The sequence below is a fragment of the Natator depressus genome, chromosome 1 (genome assembly GCF_965152275.1).
Source record: "Natator depressus isolate rNatDep1 chromosome 1, rNatDep2.hap1, whole genome shotgun sequence".
Classification (NCBI taxonomy): Eukaryota; Metazoa; Chordata; order Testudines; family Cheloniidae; genus Natator; species Natator depressus.
Window position 1 is genome coordinate 148,849,945 of NC_134234.1, and position 21,609 is coordinate 148,871,553.

The 21,609-nt window shown below is 39.3% G+C and overlaps 1 protein-coding gene across 1 annotated transcript in view; it reads right to left on the minus strand.

Moving 5' to 3' along the window:
• The window catches only part of CFAP47 (cilia and flagella associated protein 47), a 635,949-nt gene that overhangs the window by 363,954 nt on the left and 250,386 nt on the right, over nucleotides 1-21,609 (minus strand). The window contains exons 41-42 of the mRNA XM_074968655.1: nucleotides 6,698-6,780; nucleotides 3,778-3,923 (exon numbers count right to left, since the gene is read on the minus strand). Coding sequence (XP_074824756.1) covers nucleotides 3,778-3,923; nucleotides 6,698-6,780 — 229 coding nt within the window. The remainder of the gene's footprint in view (nucleotides 1-3,777; nucleotides 3,924-6,697; nucleotides 6,781-21,609) is intronic.

The following is a 21,609-nucleotide window of genomic DNA, read 5'->3' on the forward strand; positions in this document are numbered from 1 at the left end:
AGGCCTACTTATGAACTCATCCCATCATCTTTTATTCTGGGGTGAAGGGGGATAAAAATCCCTGACAAGGAGGAACTTGGTCTCTTTATGCTGTCTGGACTCTGAGGGGCAAAGATTCCTAAACATAAGCAAGAGATCCTCATGCTGCTTGGCATGGGTCAGCCCTAAAGGGCATATAGAGCTGCTTATTATAGAAGTGTATATTACCTTTTTAAATCTAAAGACTGCCATTCATTTTTGTGTGTATGTTTCCGGTTTTAACCTTGTAAATATCTCTCTCATTTCATTTCTTAGTTAATAAATGTTACTTTATTTCAGGACTGGCTTAGTTACTTAGTAACACTTAGTTACTTTATTTCAGGACTGGCTATTAGGTCTTGTCTTTGGTTTGAGATCTCAGTACAATTGATGAGGGGTAAGTGATAGATCCTTTGGGACTGAGAAGAACCTGAACATTGTTGTGATTTTTGATGTAAAGTGACCATCTATCTCATAGTTCAGCCTGCCTGGGTGGCAAGATACATTGAAATGCCCAAAAGGACTATCTGTGACTCCACGGTAAGACTGCTGTAGTGCTTTAGGAGTTCACACCTGTTACTGGGTTGGTGAAATATAATTACAGAACATACAACCAGTTTAGAGTTCCTGCCCCGCTTTTCGACAATCTGCAATCTGCCCTGAAGTTGGCACTCTGGGTCGTGAGCCACTCCAGACAGCGTGACGGGGTAACAGTACATGTTCAACATAGAATTTCAGGACAGTTAAGCTTCCATCTACTACCCCACCAATGTCTCACACACTTAATGTAAAGGAATGCCCCCCATAGGGGAGGAGACTAGTTTAGTTTCCATGGTCATTCAAAATTTGACTGATCTGATAAGGCTGCCAAGCAGTGTCAGCTGTGGTACTGATTGTTAATGGTTTAAATAATAAGTAGGGCTATCAATTAATTGCAGTTAACTCACACAATTAACTCAAAAAAATTAATCACGATTTAAAAAATGAATAGTGATTAATCATAGTTTTAATCGCACTGTTAAGCAATAGAATAGCAATTGAAATTTATTAACTATTTTTGGATTTTTTCTACATTTTCAAATATATTGATATAAACTACAACACAGAATACGAAGGGTACAGTGCTCACTTTATATTATTATTTTATTACAAATATTTGCACTGTAAAAATAAGAGTATTTTTCAATTCACCTCATACAAGTATTGTAGTGCAATCTCTTTATCATGAAAGTGCAACTTACAAATGTAGATTTTTTTTTGTGTTACATAACTGCATTCAAAAACAAAACATTGTAAAACTTTAGAGCCTACAAGTCCACTCAGTCCTACTTCTTATTCAGCCAATCGCTAAGACAAACAAGTTTGTTTATATTTATGGGAGATAATGCTGCCGGCTTCTTATTTACAATGTCAATTGAAAGTGAGAACAGGTGTTCGCATGGCACTTATGTGCCAAACATCCGTATGCCCTTTCATGCTTTGGCTACCATTCCAGAGAACATGCTTCCATGCTGATGAAGCTTGTTAAAAAAATAATGTGTCAATTAAATTTTTACTGAACTCCTTGCGGGAGAACAGTATGTCTCCTTCTCTGTTTTACCCGCATTCTGCCATGTATTTCATATTATAGCAGTCTCGAATGATGACTCAGCACATGTTGTTCGTTTTAAGAACACTCTCACTGCAGATTTGACAGAACGCAAAGAAGGTACCAATGTGAGATTTCTAAAGACAGCTACAGCACTCAATCCAAGATTTAAGAATCTGAAATGACTTCCAAAATCTGAGAGGGGCAAGGTGTGGAGCATGCTTTCAGAAGTTTTAAAAAAGCAACACTCCGATGCGGAAACTACAGAATCTGAACCATCAAAAAATAAAATCAGCCTTCTGTATGGTGACTGTATTTCCCCATGCTGAATACAGGACACATGATAAAATTACTCGTATTCAAGCGAGTTCAATGGCAATCAGTCAGAACTATGCAGTACAAATATTCAAATTAATATCAAGTTGACTGAGCCCCTGTTAAAAAGAAATACTGCATAGTTGGTTTCTTTTTATTTTTCTTCTTATCTTTTAGGCTTTAGGGTTCACCTGGGGAGAGATCTCGCACACACACACACACACACACATTCCCGTACACCTCTCTGACACAGAGGGGGTGATCAACTGACGCAACTGGCACACTCTGTTCCTGGCTGGGCCCCCATAACAGACCCACCTCTCCTACAACCTGGCACTGCGTCTTCCTGAGGCAACATGTGGCAGGGCCACACAGGGTACGGGGCACAGGCACGAAGGGGTTAAGCCCTAAGGATGACACTGTGCACCAGAAACCAGGAAACCTGACTGCAGGGGCTTCAGCTGCCTCAGACCCTGGCCAGAGAGGTGGTTCAGTAGGGGAGGGTGCCTAGGGAACAGAGCAGCCCGCGCTCCTGGGGGTAGGACCCAGGACAGTGAGGGAGGGAGGCAAAGAGGGCTGCTGTGCAGTCTGCAGGTTTGGGGCAGGAACATGATAGAAACTGTCCCTCCCCCCACCACCCCACTCTGAGTTTAGCTGAGGGGCGGAGAGGCTCCCTCGTGCCAGCACTATGTGGGGCTTTGGCACATGCAGGGCTCGGCTCCTGGCCAGTGTCCCGGACCGGAGGGTCTTGGGCTTTCCCGGGGAACCAGCCCAGCCACAGGCAGTGGGGGAAGGAAGGAGCCTGCTGGCCAGGCTGTTCTCTGCACAGCACTGGGAGCAGGACGCACCCTGCCAGTGGGGAGGATATGGAAGGGCAGCGGGGCTGGAGGGGGTGAAGGAGCAAAGCAGGGAGAGGAGAGCGAGAGGAGGAGCACGTAAAGGGCCAGTGGGTGGGCAGCACAGGCGATGTGTAACCGGCCGCCACCAGGCACCTGCCCGCACTCACCAGCCACCGCAGCTCACAGCATGCAGCCAGTGCCGTCTGGAAACGGAACGGGGGGCCGGGGCCCTGCTGGCCGAGAGCCGGAACGCAGCGAGGGCTGCACTGATGGAGCAGCAGGGGGAGCGGCCGTGCTGCAGCTTTGCCCCGCCACCAGCCTTGAACATCCATCCCCATCATCGGTCACCGGACCCCCTACTCACCATTGGTGGGCGGGCGGCGGGCGAGCAGGGATCTGACCACCCATACTGATGGGGGGGGGGGGGGTAGACAGATAATATGGGACAATTTGCCTGTTTTTCAAGAAAAAGTCAGGACACCGGCATGAGGGCTTAAATACGGGACTGTCCCTTAAAAAAGGGACGTCTGGTCACCCTACTTATCATAAGCCAAACAGACATCAGCTGGTAATAAATTTTGTGTCACTACTCATCTAACAAACTTAAACCAATGACCTACAGGTGACATGAGGCATATCCTGTCAATGTCCAACTCCCATAGCTATCCACTCCACTCAGAAATAAAATGTTAATATACTGAAAAAAATGCTACCATTAATGTCAAAATAAATAGCTAAATATTCAAATCTCAATGCCTAAACTGCAGCAGCAAAGTATTATGTACACAAGCAAACTCATATTCATGGATATAACTTGTAATTATTACCCACAACAGCATATGTACAACTCCCAATTTTGTACACGTAGTTACCCATTTTGCACAAACAAACTGAGGCATGCACTTGGCAGGCACAGCTTAGCAGCAAAGTTTTACAAATGTTGTCATACCTGTTGTATATATCATTAACAACAGGAACATGCTCCAGACACTGACCGCGCACACTTCCTGTTCTTACCAGGTCACTGACCAGAATGATGGTGCAGTAGTGCTTTCCCAGATTAAAAGGAAGGAAGTAAAGATCCAGGTTTGCAGAATTTCTCTCTTCCAAGTACAGTGTGCACACTGGACTGAAGAACTCTCGTAGGTGATTGAATCGATTAACTGCCAAAATATGATTTAAGGGTTGTTTATACCTAGTAACAAAGCTGGTAAAGGCTAAAGTAGCTGTTCCAATATAAAAACCTAGCAAGCTACAATAGCATGCCCTAGGAACTAGTATTTAAGGTGCTCTCAAATCACAAAAACAGTAAAACTGCATGCTATACAAAAGGCATAAACAAATTATGCTAATTCATTCCTTTCATACTTGCCAAGCCTATGCATACAAATGCATACACAGCTTTTAGCTGCACAACTCAGAAAGAGCAAGACTACGTTGGATAAACTACCAGTCTATAGTCACAAAAAATAAAATCTTCATAGATGTACAGTAGATATGTAAATTACTCCTGCTAGAGGCAAGAGTACTGCTTTATACTTTTTTAAACTAATAAGATTGCTCCCTCACCGAGATTAGCTGCATGAGAATATTAAACTGGGAAATCCTCAAGCACGCACAAAAATTAAAATGTGCATGTTTGCTTTTGATGGACAGCATTTTAAGTACGTTGAAGACTATGATGACAACATATTACACATTACATTGTGTATTGTAATTTTTGCATTTTCAAAAATAACACATGATTAGATGGTCTTTCAATACTTGACACAAATGAAGTTTTTTCCCCAGCTAGCAGTGATTTCATTAATCTGGTCTATAACACTCAATTAATGCTCCGTTCTAAGTGTTTTCCTTATTCCTGTTTCATAATGGCAATATTTATCATATATTCAGTGCTCTTCAGGTGGTTCAAGTGTTTTAAAAGACTACCTGAAAAGAATGTTGAACAATTCAGGCAAGGATGTCAACAAGACTGCTTTGGATACCTGTCATATTTCAGACTCGGTGGCATCTCAGCCTCAACAACTACAAAAGACTGAACTTAATCATCTCCTCCATGAGACACTCCCTTATATGTTGGATGTGAGGGGTGAATCGGACCCAGCCAAGCACCCTTAAAGTCTCTTTAGCCCAGAAAATTTAAACATTTAACATGCTAATCTGATGCACACATTCTGGACATAAAGAATGCTGTAAAGTCCAATTTTCATTCAAGCTTAGCCACCTCAACCCTCCAGGGCAATGAACTGATTAGAGGCCAGATGTGAAAATGGAGCTAAAACAAATGGCTCAGAGATAGCATTGATACACATGGTGACAGCTCATTTAGAAACAAATCAGTATTGAAAGCTGACCTCTAGAAAAAAGTGTCTGATACAAGAAACCAAAATCAAAACAGAAACCACACACACATCTCTTTTTTCCCATAATAACAATGCAAATAAAACAATCTCACTATCCTAAAGTTAGGCCCAACAACCAATGTAGTGCTGCAAATGAAGACCTGTCACTTCCAAAGTCCTTTTTTGCACTTATACGAAACACTCCAATAGTTGAGTGGGCACTTTACAGTCCTAATAGCTACTGCTTTTTAGATGACTCTGAGACAGCAGTGCATCTTGAAAGGAGAATGCTCAATGATGTGCTGGAGGGAGCTCTCAAGGATTATACTGAGAGGAAGGTTAGGCTGATTTCCCAGATTCTGATAGCGCCCTCTTTCTGTCAGGATACTGCAAAATTATCCTTGATATAAGTTACTTAACCTTGGGGGCTCATAGAAATATTTCTGAAGAGCAATTACACACATGCACGCACAAAACATATTTTGCATCAATTAGCAGGTATTTTCAGAAAATTCTGCAGAGGATACACCTACCTACTCAATACAAGGTCTTTACCCTTTAACCCATGGGTTTTCAATCTGAAGGTTGCAATCAGGCATAAGGAGATCATAGAATCATAGAATATCAGGGTTGGAAGGGACCTCAGGAGGTCATCTAGTCCAACCCCCTGCTCAAAGCAGGACCAATCCCCAATTAAATTGCAACTTAATTGCAAATTAGATTGCAACTCCCTCTTCCTTACCATATTCCTAAATGGATAGGGAGTCTGAGATGAGAGAGACTATATCAAATCGTAAGGGGCAGAAAAATGTTAAGAACCATTGCTGTAATCCCTCCCTTCCAATTATATGAACTGACCACAGTGCTATATTATCAATATACTCAGTATAGCTTTCAAAGACCAAATATAAACATTTCCATATAATACAGAGAACATTACTATACAGAAGCCATATCCCAAAATGTAGTGTAACATACAGTGGCTATAAAGACAACCTAGGTATTTCAGAATTATTCTGGTACTAGTAGTACTGATATAGCAAGTCTCAGTTTTCCATAGGGCCATGTGTAAATGCAATAATATTTTGCTCAAGTATGTAGCGAACTTCAAGGAACTGCCCTGCAGATTTTGTGCAACTGAACTTTCTTGAAGGTATCTACCTATGCCAGCGCCATAACTCCCAATGAATAAATCTTGACATAACTCTTGAAAACTATTAGGGAACGAAAGTGAAAAATCTATGGACAATCATTCTTAAATAATTCTTTCACATCCAACACTGACAAACTGGAGGGGTCTCAAAGGAGCCCCTGGTTAGAAGAGCCAGTCTTTGAGCCCTGTAAAGGAGAATCTCAGCTTTCTTTCTTTTTTTAATAAATTCTTTAGCCGTAAAATGTATTACTAAACCTGCACTATCTAAATGTAACACATCTGCAGACAATAAATCTGTAATATGAATATCTATTATTGTATATATTTTAACATTTAAAGATTCTGTTAATTCACATTTGTTCCCCATGTACTCCAAAAGTCATTAGCTAAAACAAACTGTTGCAGAAAAATGAAAGGCGTCCATTTTAGAAGTACTTACAGCCATTTGAGTTGTTCTCTTTGTGATACAGTACATCTTCACTTACCACATCAGTTGTACTATTCAGTACATTACTTTCAGAACTAGTGAAAGAGAGAAAAAGCAATATGCTAACTGAGCTGTAATTTATAATATTAAATAAAATGGTCTCTTCACTGTTCAGACATATAGGAATGCAAATGACTGCCAAAATCCGACAAATATGGTTTAAAAAAAAAGTTATTTGGCATAATCTACCCGTAGAAGATACTGAATTTTATTTTGTTCTGAATTTATTGTTACTTCTACCTCCAAAAACAGTTACATTCCTTCTTCAATTCATCTGCATGTTCTTTTTCAAACTAAACAGATAAGCAAACTCCACATATAAAAAAGCAGGTTACAAGTGATTGGCAAATCAGCCCCGAGTGTATGCCCGGTAACAATTTTGAGATCATATGAATAAATGTAGTCCCAGTTCTCTTTTCCCCCCAATCTTCATATTAGTACAAACCTATACGAATTCATTTAATTATAAATTCACCATGGACTTTCTTCCAGGGGGGATTAAACAACATTTAATCCAAAAAGTACCTTAATGTAACATTAAGACTGATATTTTGAAACTACAAAAGACCAGGACATTCAGGGTTACAGTTTCCACTTTTACAATAATTTTATATTTTGTGCATATACATTATGGCATGATAGTATGTGTAATGAAAATAATTTATTAGGCAAACATTTCACAAATATTGGGTTAACTATAGTATATAAAGGGATCAGACACATATGGGAGAGATATTCAGGCACTAGCCTCAGACTCAGGAGAGCTGGGTTCAGTTTCCTGTTCTGACAGATTTCAGAGTAGCAGCCGTGTTAGTCTGTGTTCGCAAAAAGAAAAGGAATACTTGTGGCACCTTAGAGACTGACACATTTATTTGAGCATAAGCTTTCGTGAGTTACAGCTCACTTCATCAGCATCCGATGAAGTGAGCTGTAGCTCACGAAAGCTTATGCTCAAATAAATTGGTTAGTCTCTAAGGTGCCACAAGTATTCCTTTCCTTTTTTGTTCTGACAGACTTACTGCTGTGTGACCTTTGGTAAGCTGCTTACCCTCCCTACCTCACAGCAGTAATCAGAGGATAAATACATTAAATGAAAGTGAAGCTCTCAAATACTACAGGTATGGAAACCATATAACTACCAAAGATAGAACATTCCCTGAAAAGTTTACTTCCATGCATCTAGGGTGACCAGACAGCAAGTGTGAAAAATCAGGACAGGGGGTGGGGGATTATAAGCGCCTATATAAGACAAAGCCCCAAATATCTGGACTGTCCCTATGAAATCGGGACATCTGGTCACCCTACATGCATCTGCAAGCATACCAACAGAAGCATGACTTGTAACAATGCAGACTGCACAATTTGAGATTATGATCCGGATCTTTCTTTAATCAAATGGACTTTTCAGTTTGTTTACCAACCAATGTAAGTGATTCACTAGTCAAATGGAGGTGTATTCACATGAACCATGTTTTGGGGACTTTTATGTTTGAGGGAGAAGGAAGAAAATTGAAAAATCTTTTAAGGCATTTTTAAGGTTCTTCATCAAATTGTTTTTATATTCATTAGAGAACTTAAAAATGTTATTAATGTTGAGCATTGCTGAAACCCCTACCCAATCATAATAAATCCTGCTTTTTTGTGTTTTTACTTGAGCACTTGGGTTGAAGAATAATAAGGTAATAAACCACACCAAATTATACAGTAGATGTATAAGATTTTTTATGTTTATGATCATTGGTAAGGATTTGGTTTCGATAGCTGTCAGGATGCTTATAACCTGGGATTGGTACTATTTAGAGTGTTAAATCGAAGTGAATAGAAATGAGTGAATCTGATGCCAAATCCTGCCATTCTTGGGCACCCAAATCTCCCCTGAGTAACGACTGAAGGATTTGTCCTGAAATCCACCTTTTTTCAAATTTACTTTAACATACAGTACTAAGCAATACCAATCCCGGGTTTTGGGTGACCTGACTTCAGTCAATGGGAGACATGTCTGAATAACGACTCCCGGAATGACCCTATGGGAAAAATAATTTCCAATAGCAGGGCTTATGGTAATTCACAACTGAAGGATAAAATTGACTCTCCTTTATAACGTCCAGAACTGTAAGAGATGTTGGAATTATATGACTGGAGAATCTCCTTTAGTTCAATATGTGGAACTAAAGTTTTAAATTTCAAAGGTTCCTGGTATCAGAGACAGCACTCCTTGCAGTTGAAGAAATTTCAAATACAATTAATGTGTCATTTGAATTTTTACTTATTTCGGCCCAGATTCTGCACGGTATCTTCTACCGTAGAATGTACCACCTGTGCAAAGTTCCATTGATTTCAGGGGAGTCTGCATATGTGCGGGAGTCTATGCTAGTGGATACCAATGATTGGGGCCTTAGTTACTTCTCACATTTTAAACTTCAACACACCTGAAATTTTATCTTGTCTCATTTATTCTTGTTAGGCTCCCTCCCCTCCACAGTGTCTATTGTTTTTAATGCTTGTTATTTAATTATAGAATTAGACATCACAAGTTGAACTGCATGCATTTTGTCATTTTCTCATGGATTTTTCTAATCCATGTTGAACAATAAATATATCACAATTCATAGGAAGTATGGAGGTAAAATATGTTTCTTGCCAATTTTGTTGTTTCAGGAAGAAAGAGAGTTTCTACGAGTAACTGTAGTTTTTTTAGTAGATTGTAGATACAGATTCACACCCTTGGGTGTGCCTGTGCACCAGACAGAACATTCTGTATTGCAGTGCCACCACTCACTATGCACGCTCCTTCAAAGGAATGAGCGTTTAGACCCAAGTTTTTATAAGATGTCATACCCCAGAGTCCCTTCAGTGCCTTTCAACCAGCAAAACAATACACATTATTCATCTGAATGAAAACCAACCCAAAACCTGTTTATTGGCAACTTTAAGTTCCAGGGAAAAGGAAAAGATGTGACCCTTTTCTAAACCCAATACATCATGGATTCAGTCTTGGCCTCATTGATGTCAATGGCATTTTTGTCACTGAATTCAATGGAGCCAGGATTTCACACCCTGGTTTTCACCCTTTGTCTCTAACATGCTTTGGAATGTACAGGTGACAAGTGCTACATAGTATTATTAATAACTTTTTCTTCTACATCCTAGAGAACTTGGAAATTTTACCAATGGGAAACATTATTCTACAATGACAACAAAATCCGTTCTTCATCTTTTCCGTGTGCAACATTTATAAAATTGTATTACTAATGTTAAGCCAAATTAAACATTAGAGGCCATTACAGTGGACGCACAAGTAGCTAAGGAGCACATATTCAGCAGTTTGTCCTCTTATTTGCTGCACTGGTTGTTATGGAAAAATCAGCATCCAATAATAATGCTTTATGTTTTACACTTCATAGTCAGTCAGTCAACAGGGTGTGACCCAGGCAGAATTTGACCATGATATTTAAGTATCAATTGTATAACGCCACTATTGAATGAGGAGTTTTTGGTGGCTGCATCACACATTATGAAAATTGCAATCTGCATGATGCGTAATGTGCTATTCAATCATTTGAATAATTGCTATTTAATCTGACATACTAGTACCTTAGAAATTATCTCAGAATCTCTCACTTGAACATAAACTAGTCAAAAACCATGTTTCCTGTCAATATTAATTAATGTGAACAATAGAAGACTTGCGCTGCTCTATACACAAATTAGATAAATTCATCAATACAGAAGAAATGGCATCTTCTAATCTGAAGTATTTGAAGCACATTCATGCATACTTCAAGATGTTTTTTTTACATCGAACATGCATGCATTGTAATACATTTTCAATATGCTTAGATACGCTCACTGTGTCTGGGCTTAAAATCTGTCCCTAAAATTGGTGATGCATAAAATAGAACATACAATAGACTGGCTTTGCACACTTTTTCTCATTCATTATCGATGAACCGTCATGACTCATAAGTGGCAGATAAAATGTTTTCATCAATTATTTGCATCAAACAATGAATGCAAAGATCACTCACTGCATATCCTTTCTTTCCCTCTTTCTCTAGTTACACAATTCTCAGTTTGCAAATTTGAATTTAAACGATATTATATGCTCATATACCCTTTATATGCACCTGTATTATAAAGTAATGTTGTAGGGTATTACATTTAGTTATATACATTATATATTACATAGGAAATACAGAAATTACTGTTGTAAAATGGATCTAACTTTATACAATTCCACTCACCAAGCCACAAGATAAATGGGAAGGCTGCAATGCATGTATTGCTTAACAATATTAAGACTGACATTTTGAAACTACAAAAGACAGGACATTCCTTGGTCTGGGTTGTAATTTAGCCAGCTAACTCCTTACCTAGCTTTTCCTTCAGCTAGCCCCTTATTTTCTCAATTAATCCTCAAGCTAGGAGGATACAGCAAACAGTTTTCTCCTGCTAGTGTCTGCCTTGCTATGAGGGAGGAGGCAGCATTTATGCTGGTCCCTTTCTCTCAGTTAATCCCGAAATGGTTTGGAAAGAGGGGAGTAATACCCTGCCCTTTCTTTAATGCTCCTGGCTCCAACCCTTAAAGATACAGGATCTTCTCCCAAGCATGTATGTGTGTGTATATACATAACCTTAAAGGGCTAAGCCACGATAGGATGGGCTGAACACTAGGCATCACAACCCTTAAGAGGACAGACCATCCCATCACACTGGCCCCATGAGTTCTTGCCACTGAAAGGAGCTCTTCCAACTACAACATCTGAATTCTCAGGCCTCTTTTACACTAAACCATTATTCAGTGGTTCAGGATTAGACTGTCTGAATATGTCTCCTCTCCATTTATTCTCTGCCATCCTGTCCCGCTCTGGCTGTTAACTGCCATAACTACTCTCGTACTCCTTATTACAATTACAGTGTTTTCTTTGTGGGACACATTTCCCTTACAATCTTAGGGTCACAAAATGAGTCAGCACTCTTGTGCTAGTTTTTGTTCCCAGTTCTGATTTCTGTCCATTTTTTTCCCCACATGAAAACTGTCCATGCAAATAGAGACAATGGTTTCCATGGAAAACTAATAATATTTTGTTTTTTGCACCAGAATATTTTCGCCTTTAATATACATTGGATAGGGATTCTCTTAGCACTCTAGGTTCTGTCTACTTAGTTTCTTCTTCTGACAACTACCATCTAGAATATTCCCATTAGGAATCAACTTTACGATGCATGATTGTGAGTAGGAGCCATAAGCTCCAACACACACACACACACACACAAGTTTTCAAATTTAAAAGGATTACTTTAGGTCCCATACAAGGTAGTTGGAAAATATGACTAGAATGGATCTTATATATGTTTCTGATTTCTGTACCTGACCTACTACAAAAGTGTACACAAATGTACTATACCAATTAACTGAAAAAAGCTGATCTGTGCACTTGTATTCTGCAATTAAATGGGCAAAAAGATACATTTCTGAATGTTCACACTTTACAGGACAAGTATCTGCAATTCCATATAACCACTAATGTTATACCCGGTTCAATAGTGCTCAACATAGGTGTTCTTAACAGTGCAAATTCTATCTATAATAGAGGCACAGGTGACTATAAGGAAGTATTCTGCACGTTACTCAGCCAAAACATCTGTTGGGAGAATGCTTTTTAATTGGATGGTTGCAACTTTAATAATGTTTAATGGGGGCAGGGGTGTTAATCCACCCTGACCCCTCTCCCCCCACAAACACACCAAAAAAAACCCTAGATATTTACTTGGATCCAGTATAGTATTAAATGGCTTCCTTAACAAATAATCAATAATCAGGAGACCTAGCAGTTTCTCAAGAAGACAATATTAAAGTCACAACTATAAACTAACCCAAGGCAAAGTAAAGATAGAACAGTAAGAGGCCAATATGACATCAGGAGCTCTTTAATGACCTGAAAATGAAAAATGAATCCCACAAAAGGTGGAATATGGACAAATTCCTAGGGAGATGTACAAAACAACACCATAAGCATGTAAGGACAAAATCAGAAAGGCTAAGGCACAAAATAAGTTACTCCTAACAAGATAATAAGACGAGGTTCTTTAAATATATTAGGCGCAAGACAAAAATGAAGGAAAAGATGTAGGTCTTCAACCTAGTGAAGAAGGAGAGCTAATCACGCAATCATAGAAATGCAAGGCTGGAAAGGACCTCAAGAAGTCATCAAGTCCAGTTCCCTGCACCAAAGCAGAACCAAATAAACCTAGACTATCCCTGACAGTTGTTTGTCTAACCTGTTCTTAAAACCTCCAATTCCACAATCTCCCTAGGAAGCATATTCCAGAGTTCAACTATGCTTATAGTTGGACAGCTTTTCCAAATATCTAACCTAAATCTCCCTTGCTGCAGATTAAGTCTATTAATTCTTTTCCTACCTTCAGTGGACCTGGAGAATAATTGATCTTGGTCCTCTTTATAACAGCCCTTAACATATCTGAAGACTTATCAGGTCCCCTCTCAGTCTTCTTTTCTCAAGACTAAATATGCCCAGGGGTTTTTTTTTTTTTTTTTTAACATTTCCTCATAGGTCAGGTTTTCTAAACCTTTGATCATTTTTGTTGCTCTCCTCTGGACTCTCCCCAATTTGTCTACATCTTTCTTAAAGTGTGGTGCCCAGAACTGGACACAGTATTCCAGTTTAGGTCTCACCAGTGCCTAGTACACAAGGACAATCACCTCCCATGTCTTACACGCAACACCCCTGTTAATATACCCCATAATGATATTGGCCTTTTTTGCAACTGCATCACACTATTGACTCATATTCAATTTGTGATCCACTATAACCTCCAGATCCTTCTCAGCAGTACTGTCATCTAGCGAGTTATTCCCCATCTTGGAGTTGTGCATTTGATTTTTTCCTTCCTTAGTGAAGTACTTTGCACTTGTCTTTATTGAATTTCATCTTGTTGATTTCAGACCAAGTCTCTAATTTGTCCAAGGTTATTTTGAATTCTAATCCTGTCCTCCAAAGTGTGTGCTCCTAACAATGATGTCATCTGTAAACTTTGTAAGCATACTCTCCACTCCATTATACAAGTCATTAACGAAAATATTGCTTAGTACCAGATCCAGGACTAACCCCTGAGCAAACCCCACTAAATACATACTCCCAGTTTGACAGCGAACCATTGATAACTACTCTTTTAGTATGGTCTTTCAATGAGTTGTGCACCCACCTTATGGTAATTTCATCTAAGCCACATTTCTCCAGTTTGCTTATGAGAATATTATGTAGAACTGTGTCAAAAGCCTTACTAAAAACCAAGATATATCACATCTATGGCATCCCCCCCATCCACTAGGCAAGTAACTCTGTCAAAGAAGGAAATTAAGTTGTTTTGACATTTGTTCTTGACAAATCCATGCTGGCTATTCCTTACAGCCCTATTATACTCCAGGTGCCTACAAACTGATTGTTTAATAATCTGTTCCAATATCCTCCCAGGTATCAAAGTTAGACTGATTGGTCTATAATTCCCAGGGTCCTCTTTGTTTTCCTTTTTAAAGATAGGTACTATGCTTGCCCTTCTCCAGTTCTCTGGGATATCACCCATCCTCCATTAGTTCTTGAAGATAATTGCTAATGGTTCTGAGATTGCTTAAGCTAGTTCCTTAAGTCTCACAGGATGAATTTCATCAGGCCCCGCCAACTTGATTACATATAATTTATCTAAGTATTCTTTAATCTGTTCTTTCCCTATTTTGGCTTGCATTCCTTCCTTCTTGTTGTTAATATTAATTGTATTGAGTACCTGGGCACCAGTAACTTTTCTAGTGAAGACTGAAGCAGAATAGGCATTTTTGATGTCATCACTTATTAGCTCTCCTTCCCCACAAGGTAAAGGACCTACACTTTTCTTCATCTTTCTCTTGCTCCTAAAGTATTTATAGAACTTCTTCTTGTTGTCTTATAAATCCCTTGCAAGGTACAACTCATTTTGTGCTTTAACCTTTCTGATTCCATTTCCATATGCTCATGCTATTCTTTTGCACTCCTTCTTAGCAATCTGTGTTTCCACTTTCTGTAGGATTCCTTTTTGGTTTAAGTCCTATTTTGATCTTAGGTACATGAGAGGAAATTCGGCCCCAGTGATGTCAGTGCCAAAACTCCCACTGACTTTAACAGAACCAAGATTTCACCCACAGTCATTAATCACAGCTTATTTGGTAAAATCAGATGTTGTGCACACATGTCTACATTTACTGACATATTTTATAAAGACAACCCTTCCAGCAAATTCTATATATTCTTCCTGTAACCCCTGAGAAACAATTACATTTCTTGTCATCTTATCTGCTTTGTACTACTTTATCCTCTCCTTCTGTTGTTCACAAATAATACCCATTGTTGGTAAGGGGAATTGAACTTGCAGAGTTAAGTTTATTGAATGGACTTTTTTTTATTTTATAGCAAGCACAAGTAAGAGTGTATTGATACTGGAAAAGGATGTGGTAATGTATCTCAAGGAATTACTGTGAATACATTTTTAGCTGTAGTCTCAAATTTAATAGTATCCATATACAAAATCTTTCTCTCCTAGCAATAAATTTTGAAGAGCGAGCTCATACCATACAATTATTACATACTGAATTTGGTAGTTATAGGCTCTGGCTTAAAATAAGTTGTTAGTCTTGCTTGGTTAAAAAAGCATCCCAAACTTGTATCAAAATAGGCATGTAAAATCCTCTCAGTGTATTGCCCTTGAGATCCATTTTAACAGCTGTACTTGCAAGCCATTAAAAAATAAAAGGAAACTACCCTGTGGACTACCTGAAAATAAAACACTTTTTATTCTATACTTATGAATACAGATTTCCTTTTATATAAAAAATACAGAAACCTATGTTTTTGATATACAGAATTTCACATCTTTCAGCATCACATCTTTGATGCAGAAAGCAGAACTTATAATTTCCTAAACCATGGCAAAACTGCAGCAGAATCACTGTAAAGACAATAAGCCGCCTAAATGTTATGAGAGGAAATGACTGTTAAAATGGAGATATTAAAAGGAAACACTGTGAAAACTTAAACCATACAATGTCTTTTTTCACTAGTAAGAGCAAATTACAAATTGTTACTCAATAGGATTTATTCAGCTTTCCTAAGATACAAATACCACAGATATTCATTGCACTGATTTGAAGGGCTACAAAATTCTTTCTTTACGAGTATGATGTGACATGGTTGAGCAAAGGAGTTGCCAAAAAGTGATAGGTTCTTGACCCTTCTTGCCTGCAAATGCAAGGATGGGGCAAGTAAGATGTGTGCACAGTGCCTTACTGCTGCTCCAAAACAAAGAATTGTACACTCCCACCTACTGCCCACTGTCAACAACATGTGTATGTGTGGGAGGAGGTTAAGGGCCTGACTATACACCCATGCTAGCTGACCACATTCCTTTAGGGCCAAAGAGAACCAACAGACATGATAGCTAGTTCCAAGATCATGTCTGAACCCTGTTTTAGTTGGACAGAGGTGTGTTGGCAGGGGGAAGAAAAGTTGAAAGAAACATTCTGACTCCACTTTCTTTCGCGTACACCCACGCACGAAGCCAGAATTATTTTGCTCTTTATATGCATCACTGTGGTATACAGTAAAGTTGAAGAGTGGCCGGTAACATAGGCATATCTAAATCTACATACATACATACATCCAAGGGAACAGTTTACTAACATACTTAGAAATACTGAACCATGTACTGGCAAAGAGCTCAGTACAAAATATTCACTAAAATCCCATGTCCTTGCAGGATATAGTCTATGATGCTCCCACAAAACCCAGGATAGTAACTGATGTTTTAGAAACAGCTAAAATCAGGTGGAATGTCTTAAGTTAGCATAAACCAATTTACATTATATCAATTATTGAGCAGAATTGTAATGTCTCCTAGTAGTATCTTTCTAAAATGCACTTGTGGAAGCTAATAGAATAAAGATATTAATGTTGGACTGACAACTCTCACAATATTCTACATTTATACACTGGAATAACGCATGACATTTATACCTATTGTTTGTCTTATGACAATAAGAAATACTGGTTGTTCCTTTTTGTTTAGCACGACCCCTTCCTTCACTCATCAATCTGCCTGGAGATGTAACCTGCATGAGAACCAAACTGAGAAATGTAAGAATATTTCTTGGTATTCTGAATTTTTTTTTTTAAATTTTGCCAATGAGGAAGTAAACAAACTAACAATAATTTGGCATATACTATATGCTGACAGGACGAGCCTTGAGAAAAACTGACAGTTTTTCGTTTCTTTTTTAAATGAGCAGTTCTGAAAATATTTCACCAAGTAAAGGATTTTTTTTATTCTCCAGTCAGTTTGCAAAGTCATAAAACCCTTCTAATGACCTACCTGTACAGCGACACCCATGATAAACTGCCGAATGATAATGGTAAGGCAAAGGGATGGTTAGCAACTCTCTCATCTATACTGTCCAATTACCTATTTTAAATCAAACTATGAAGTCTAAGCTTAGCTAATAAATGTAACTTTGTTCCTATTAGTGTAACCCATCATTGCCCTCCCCCATTTTCTCCCTTCCCCCTTCCATTGTTTTTCATAGCTACCTGTTAAATTCTAAATAGGGACAAGATGTAAGTCGTTTGAGAGGGGAAAGGATTGTCTTATAGTTTGTTTATACAGTGCTCAGCACAATGGGCCCCCATCTTGATTGGCATCTCTGGGCACAACTGCAGTACAAATAACTTATTATTTCTGGTCTGATCAAAATAAAACTATTGAACACAGAGTATTTTTTATTATACAGGAGTGTATATTGCACATGAAGTTTTTTCTTTACTGCTTCAAACTCTGCGCTTTATTTATTTTCAGTTCCAGAAATGTTCATTGTTAAGAACATACACGGAGGATTCGTCAGTGTAAAAACATTGGGAAAGTTGTGGCATTTCCTACAATTAGTTAGTGATCTCTGATGTGTTACGGATTCCTCAATCCCATTTCAATCATGTTTAGGCCTCGACATGGGAAAGAAATTGCAATTGTTAAACTGGTTGATTATCTCCTGACGATGGATTAGCTAAAGTGCTCGTGCTGATTTTTTTCATCTGTCTTAGCAGTTTCTGATATTTCTGACCACACATTTTTGTTGCTTCAGTGGCTCCGTTCCTTTTTCTATAAAAGGTTTCAGAGGGTAGTCTGGAGCAATCCATCTTCTGCTCTCAACTGGGCGTGCGCTGTCTCCTATTTCATTACTTTATCCTGTTTAAAGCTGGGATGGAGTGGGCCAATGAGGGGATATCCACTGTGGTGTAAGCTGAAGACACTCAGCCTTATAGTTCCACCATACCTAGCCCAACTAGAAAAAGGGATTGATTCTCCACACCAATTACATGCCAGTGTAAGAGAACGGAGAATCTGATGCACAGCATCTACATAAAATCCTTTGAATTTCTAAACTTTGTATATGACAATTTCCTTGTTCAAAAAGTGTTGCAGCAAAAGGGAAATTCTATATTAGACTTTGCCCTAACACATAAAGAGTTACTGATCACAGAACTAAAAAAGTTAATAGTAGCTTAGGTACAAGTGATCGTGACATGATCAGATTTATAATGTGCAAACAGAATAAAGTCCAGACCAGTAATCTATATATTTGGTGCTTTAATAGGGTCAATTTCACAAAGCTGAAAATAATGATGAGCTATGCCAGCTAGGAAGAATTTAATCACAAAAATTTGAATGATAATTGGGAATCATTTAAGGCCACTTTATTAGATGCCCAAAAGCCACAATCCCACAACTGAGAAAGAAAGTCATGATGGTTAAAAAAACCCAACCTGGTTTAGAAGGAGAAGAGGAGGCAGTTGTAAAAAAAAAATTAAAAATATACAAATGGAAGAAAGGAGAAGTTGATAGTAAGAAATATAAATCAGTATTTAGGAATTGTAAAAAACTGATAAGGGAAGCCAAAGGACACAAGGAGAAATCTATGGCCAGCAAAATTAGGGGCAATAAGAAGTTTCTTAAATATATTAGGAACAAAAAGAATTTTGACAATGGTATTAGACTATTACTAGATGGAAATGGTAGAATTATCATCAATAGTGCAGAAAAGAGCGAGGCATTCAATAAATATTTCTGTTCTATATTTGGAGAAAAACAGATGATGAAGATAACAGACTTGTCATTCCTTTGGTATCTTTGGAGGATGCTAAATAAAAGCTAGTACAGTCAGACATTTTTAAATCAGCAGGTCCAGATAACTTGTATCCAAGAATTTTAAAAGAGCTAGCTGAGGAACTCACTGGACCATTAATATTGATTTTCAGTAAGTCTTGGAACAGTGGGGAAGTTCCAGAAGACTGGACGAAAGCTGAAGTTGTGCCAATTTTTAAAAAGGGTAAATTGAATGACCCAGGTAATTACAGACCTGTCAGTCTGATACTGATCCCAGGCAACATAATGGAGTGGCAAATACAGGACTCGATTAATAGTGCACTAAAGGAGGGTAGTGTAATTACTGCAAATTAGCATGGGTTTATTGAAAATAGATCCTGTCATATTAACTTCATATCTTTTTTAATGAGACTACAGATTTGACTGACAACGGTAATAGTATTGACTTAATATACTTTGACTTGATACTACATGACATTTTGATTAAAAAACTAGAATGTAACAAAGTTAACATTAAAGGGATTGAAAACTGGCTAACTGATAGATCTCAAAATGTAAGTGTAATCAGGAAATCATCATCAACTAGATGGGTTTCCACTGGGGTCTTGCAGGAATTGATTTTTGGCATTATGATATTTAATCAATATTTATCAATATTTTATCAATGTTCTAGAAACAAACAGTTATCACTGATGAAGTCTGCAGATGACACAAAAGGTAGGGCAGTGGTAAATAATGAAAAGCACAGGTCACTGATTCAGAATGATCCGGATCACTTTGTAAACTTGGTGTTTTAATGTGGTTATATGTAAATGTATACATTTAGGAACAAAAATGTAGGCCATAGTTATAGAATAGGGGCATCTATCCTGGGAAGCAGTGACCCTGAAAGAGATTTGTGGGAGGTGGATAATCAGGTGAACATATGCTGCCAGTGTGACGCTGTGGTCAAAAGAGCTAATGCGATCCTTGGATGTATAAACAAAGGAATCTCAAATAGGAGTGGAGAGGTTATTTCACCTTTGTATATAAGTGGTTTTCAAAGTTTTTTTCTGGGGACCCAGTTGAAGAAAACTGTTGATGCCCGCAACTCAACGGAGCTCAGGATGAGAGGTTTGGGGTGTGGGAGGGGCTCAGGGCTAGGGCATAGTGTTGGGGTGCCAGGTGAGGACTGCGGGGTGGGACTGGGAATGAAGGTTTCAGGGTGTGGGAGGGGGCTCTGGACTAAGGCAGGGGATTGGGGATGGGTCAGGGCTCTGGGGTGGGGCCCGGGATGAGGAGCTGGGGTACAGGAGGGGCTCTGGGTTTGCGGGGGGCTTAGCGCTGGGGCAGAGGCTTGGGGTGCAGGAGGGGCTCTGGGCTGGGGGTGCAGGAAGGGGTTCTGGGTTTAAGGGGCTCAGGGCTGGGGCAGGGGATTGGGACACAGACTTAACTCCGGCAACTCCCGGTCAGCAACACAGCCAGGGTGCTGAGGCAGGCTTCCCACCTGTCCTGGCACCATGGACTGTGCTGCGCCCTGGAAGCGGCCAGCAGCAGGTCCGGCTCCTAGGTAGAGGCATGCAAGTGGCTCTGCATGGCTCTCATCCACAGGCACTGCCTCCCCTCCCCCCCGCAGAGCCAATGCCCGGGGCAGGGGCAGCACACGGAGCCCCGTGGCCCCCCCTGCCTAGAAGCCAGACCTGCTGCTGGCTGCTTCTGAGGCGCAGCACGGTGTGGGACAGGTAGGCACTAGCCTGCCTTACCTGGGCAGAACTGCTGATGGGACTTTTAACGTCCTGGTAGGTGGTGCTGACCAGAGCCGCTAGGTTCTCTGGGTGCTGAGCAAGGCGACCCAGTGCCTTACGTGCTGCGACCTGAACTTTAAAGAACACTGGACTAAATGATCACAACTGTCCCTTCTGGCCTTAGAATCTATAAAACTTTGAATCTAAGACTGATTCAAAGACAACTGAGAGATGGATTAAGATAATTCAGACAAGATTGAGCTAACGTTAGTAAAATGGAGTAATCATCCCAAAGTACAGGTGAGCCAACTAGTCCAGCATTTGTCCCACAGGCTCACAGTTTGGAGGCCTTACTAGACCCAAGTAGCTAAAGTAGTAATTATGATCAAGAATATTCTTCTAATCTACAGTTGGTGAAACTACTATGATCTGATTGCTTTCCCTGGATGTTGACCTTGCTACACTTTATACATACTTTTGTTACCAACACCAGACTGCTGCAATTGGCTTTACACAGGGCTGAACCTTGGAATCATTTAGAAGCTGAAGTTAGTACCAATTGCTGCACCTTGCTTATTAAGGAAACATTAGCCAGTACACTGGCAACAAGTGCAGATCACAAAGTACCAGTTAGAATCAGGACATTATTCTAAGTGTTTACCTAGAAAGCTTAAACTGTTTGGGATCTGGCTACCTATGAGGTTACCCTTCTCATGCAATACTGCTGCAGTTGTGATCAGCAGAGGCACTTGAGCTGGATCCTCTTACACACCCATTTTAAGAGGGACACAGCTGCTGGAAGGGCACTTTTCTTGAAGTGTTTTCAACTGTGGAACTTGTTATTGCCTTGGTTCACCAAAGCCCATTGTTTGTAGTTTACATTTTATTATCATAGAGAAACCTAGAATCATGAATATGTCTTATGAATAAATTAAATGA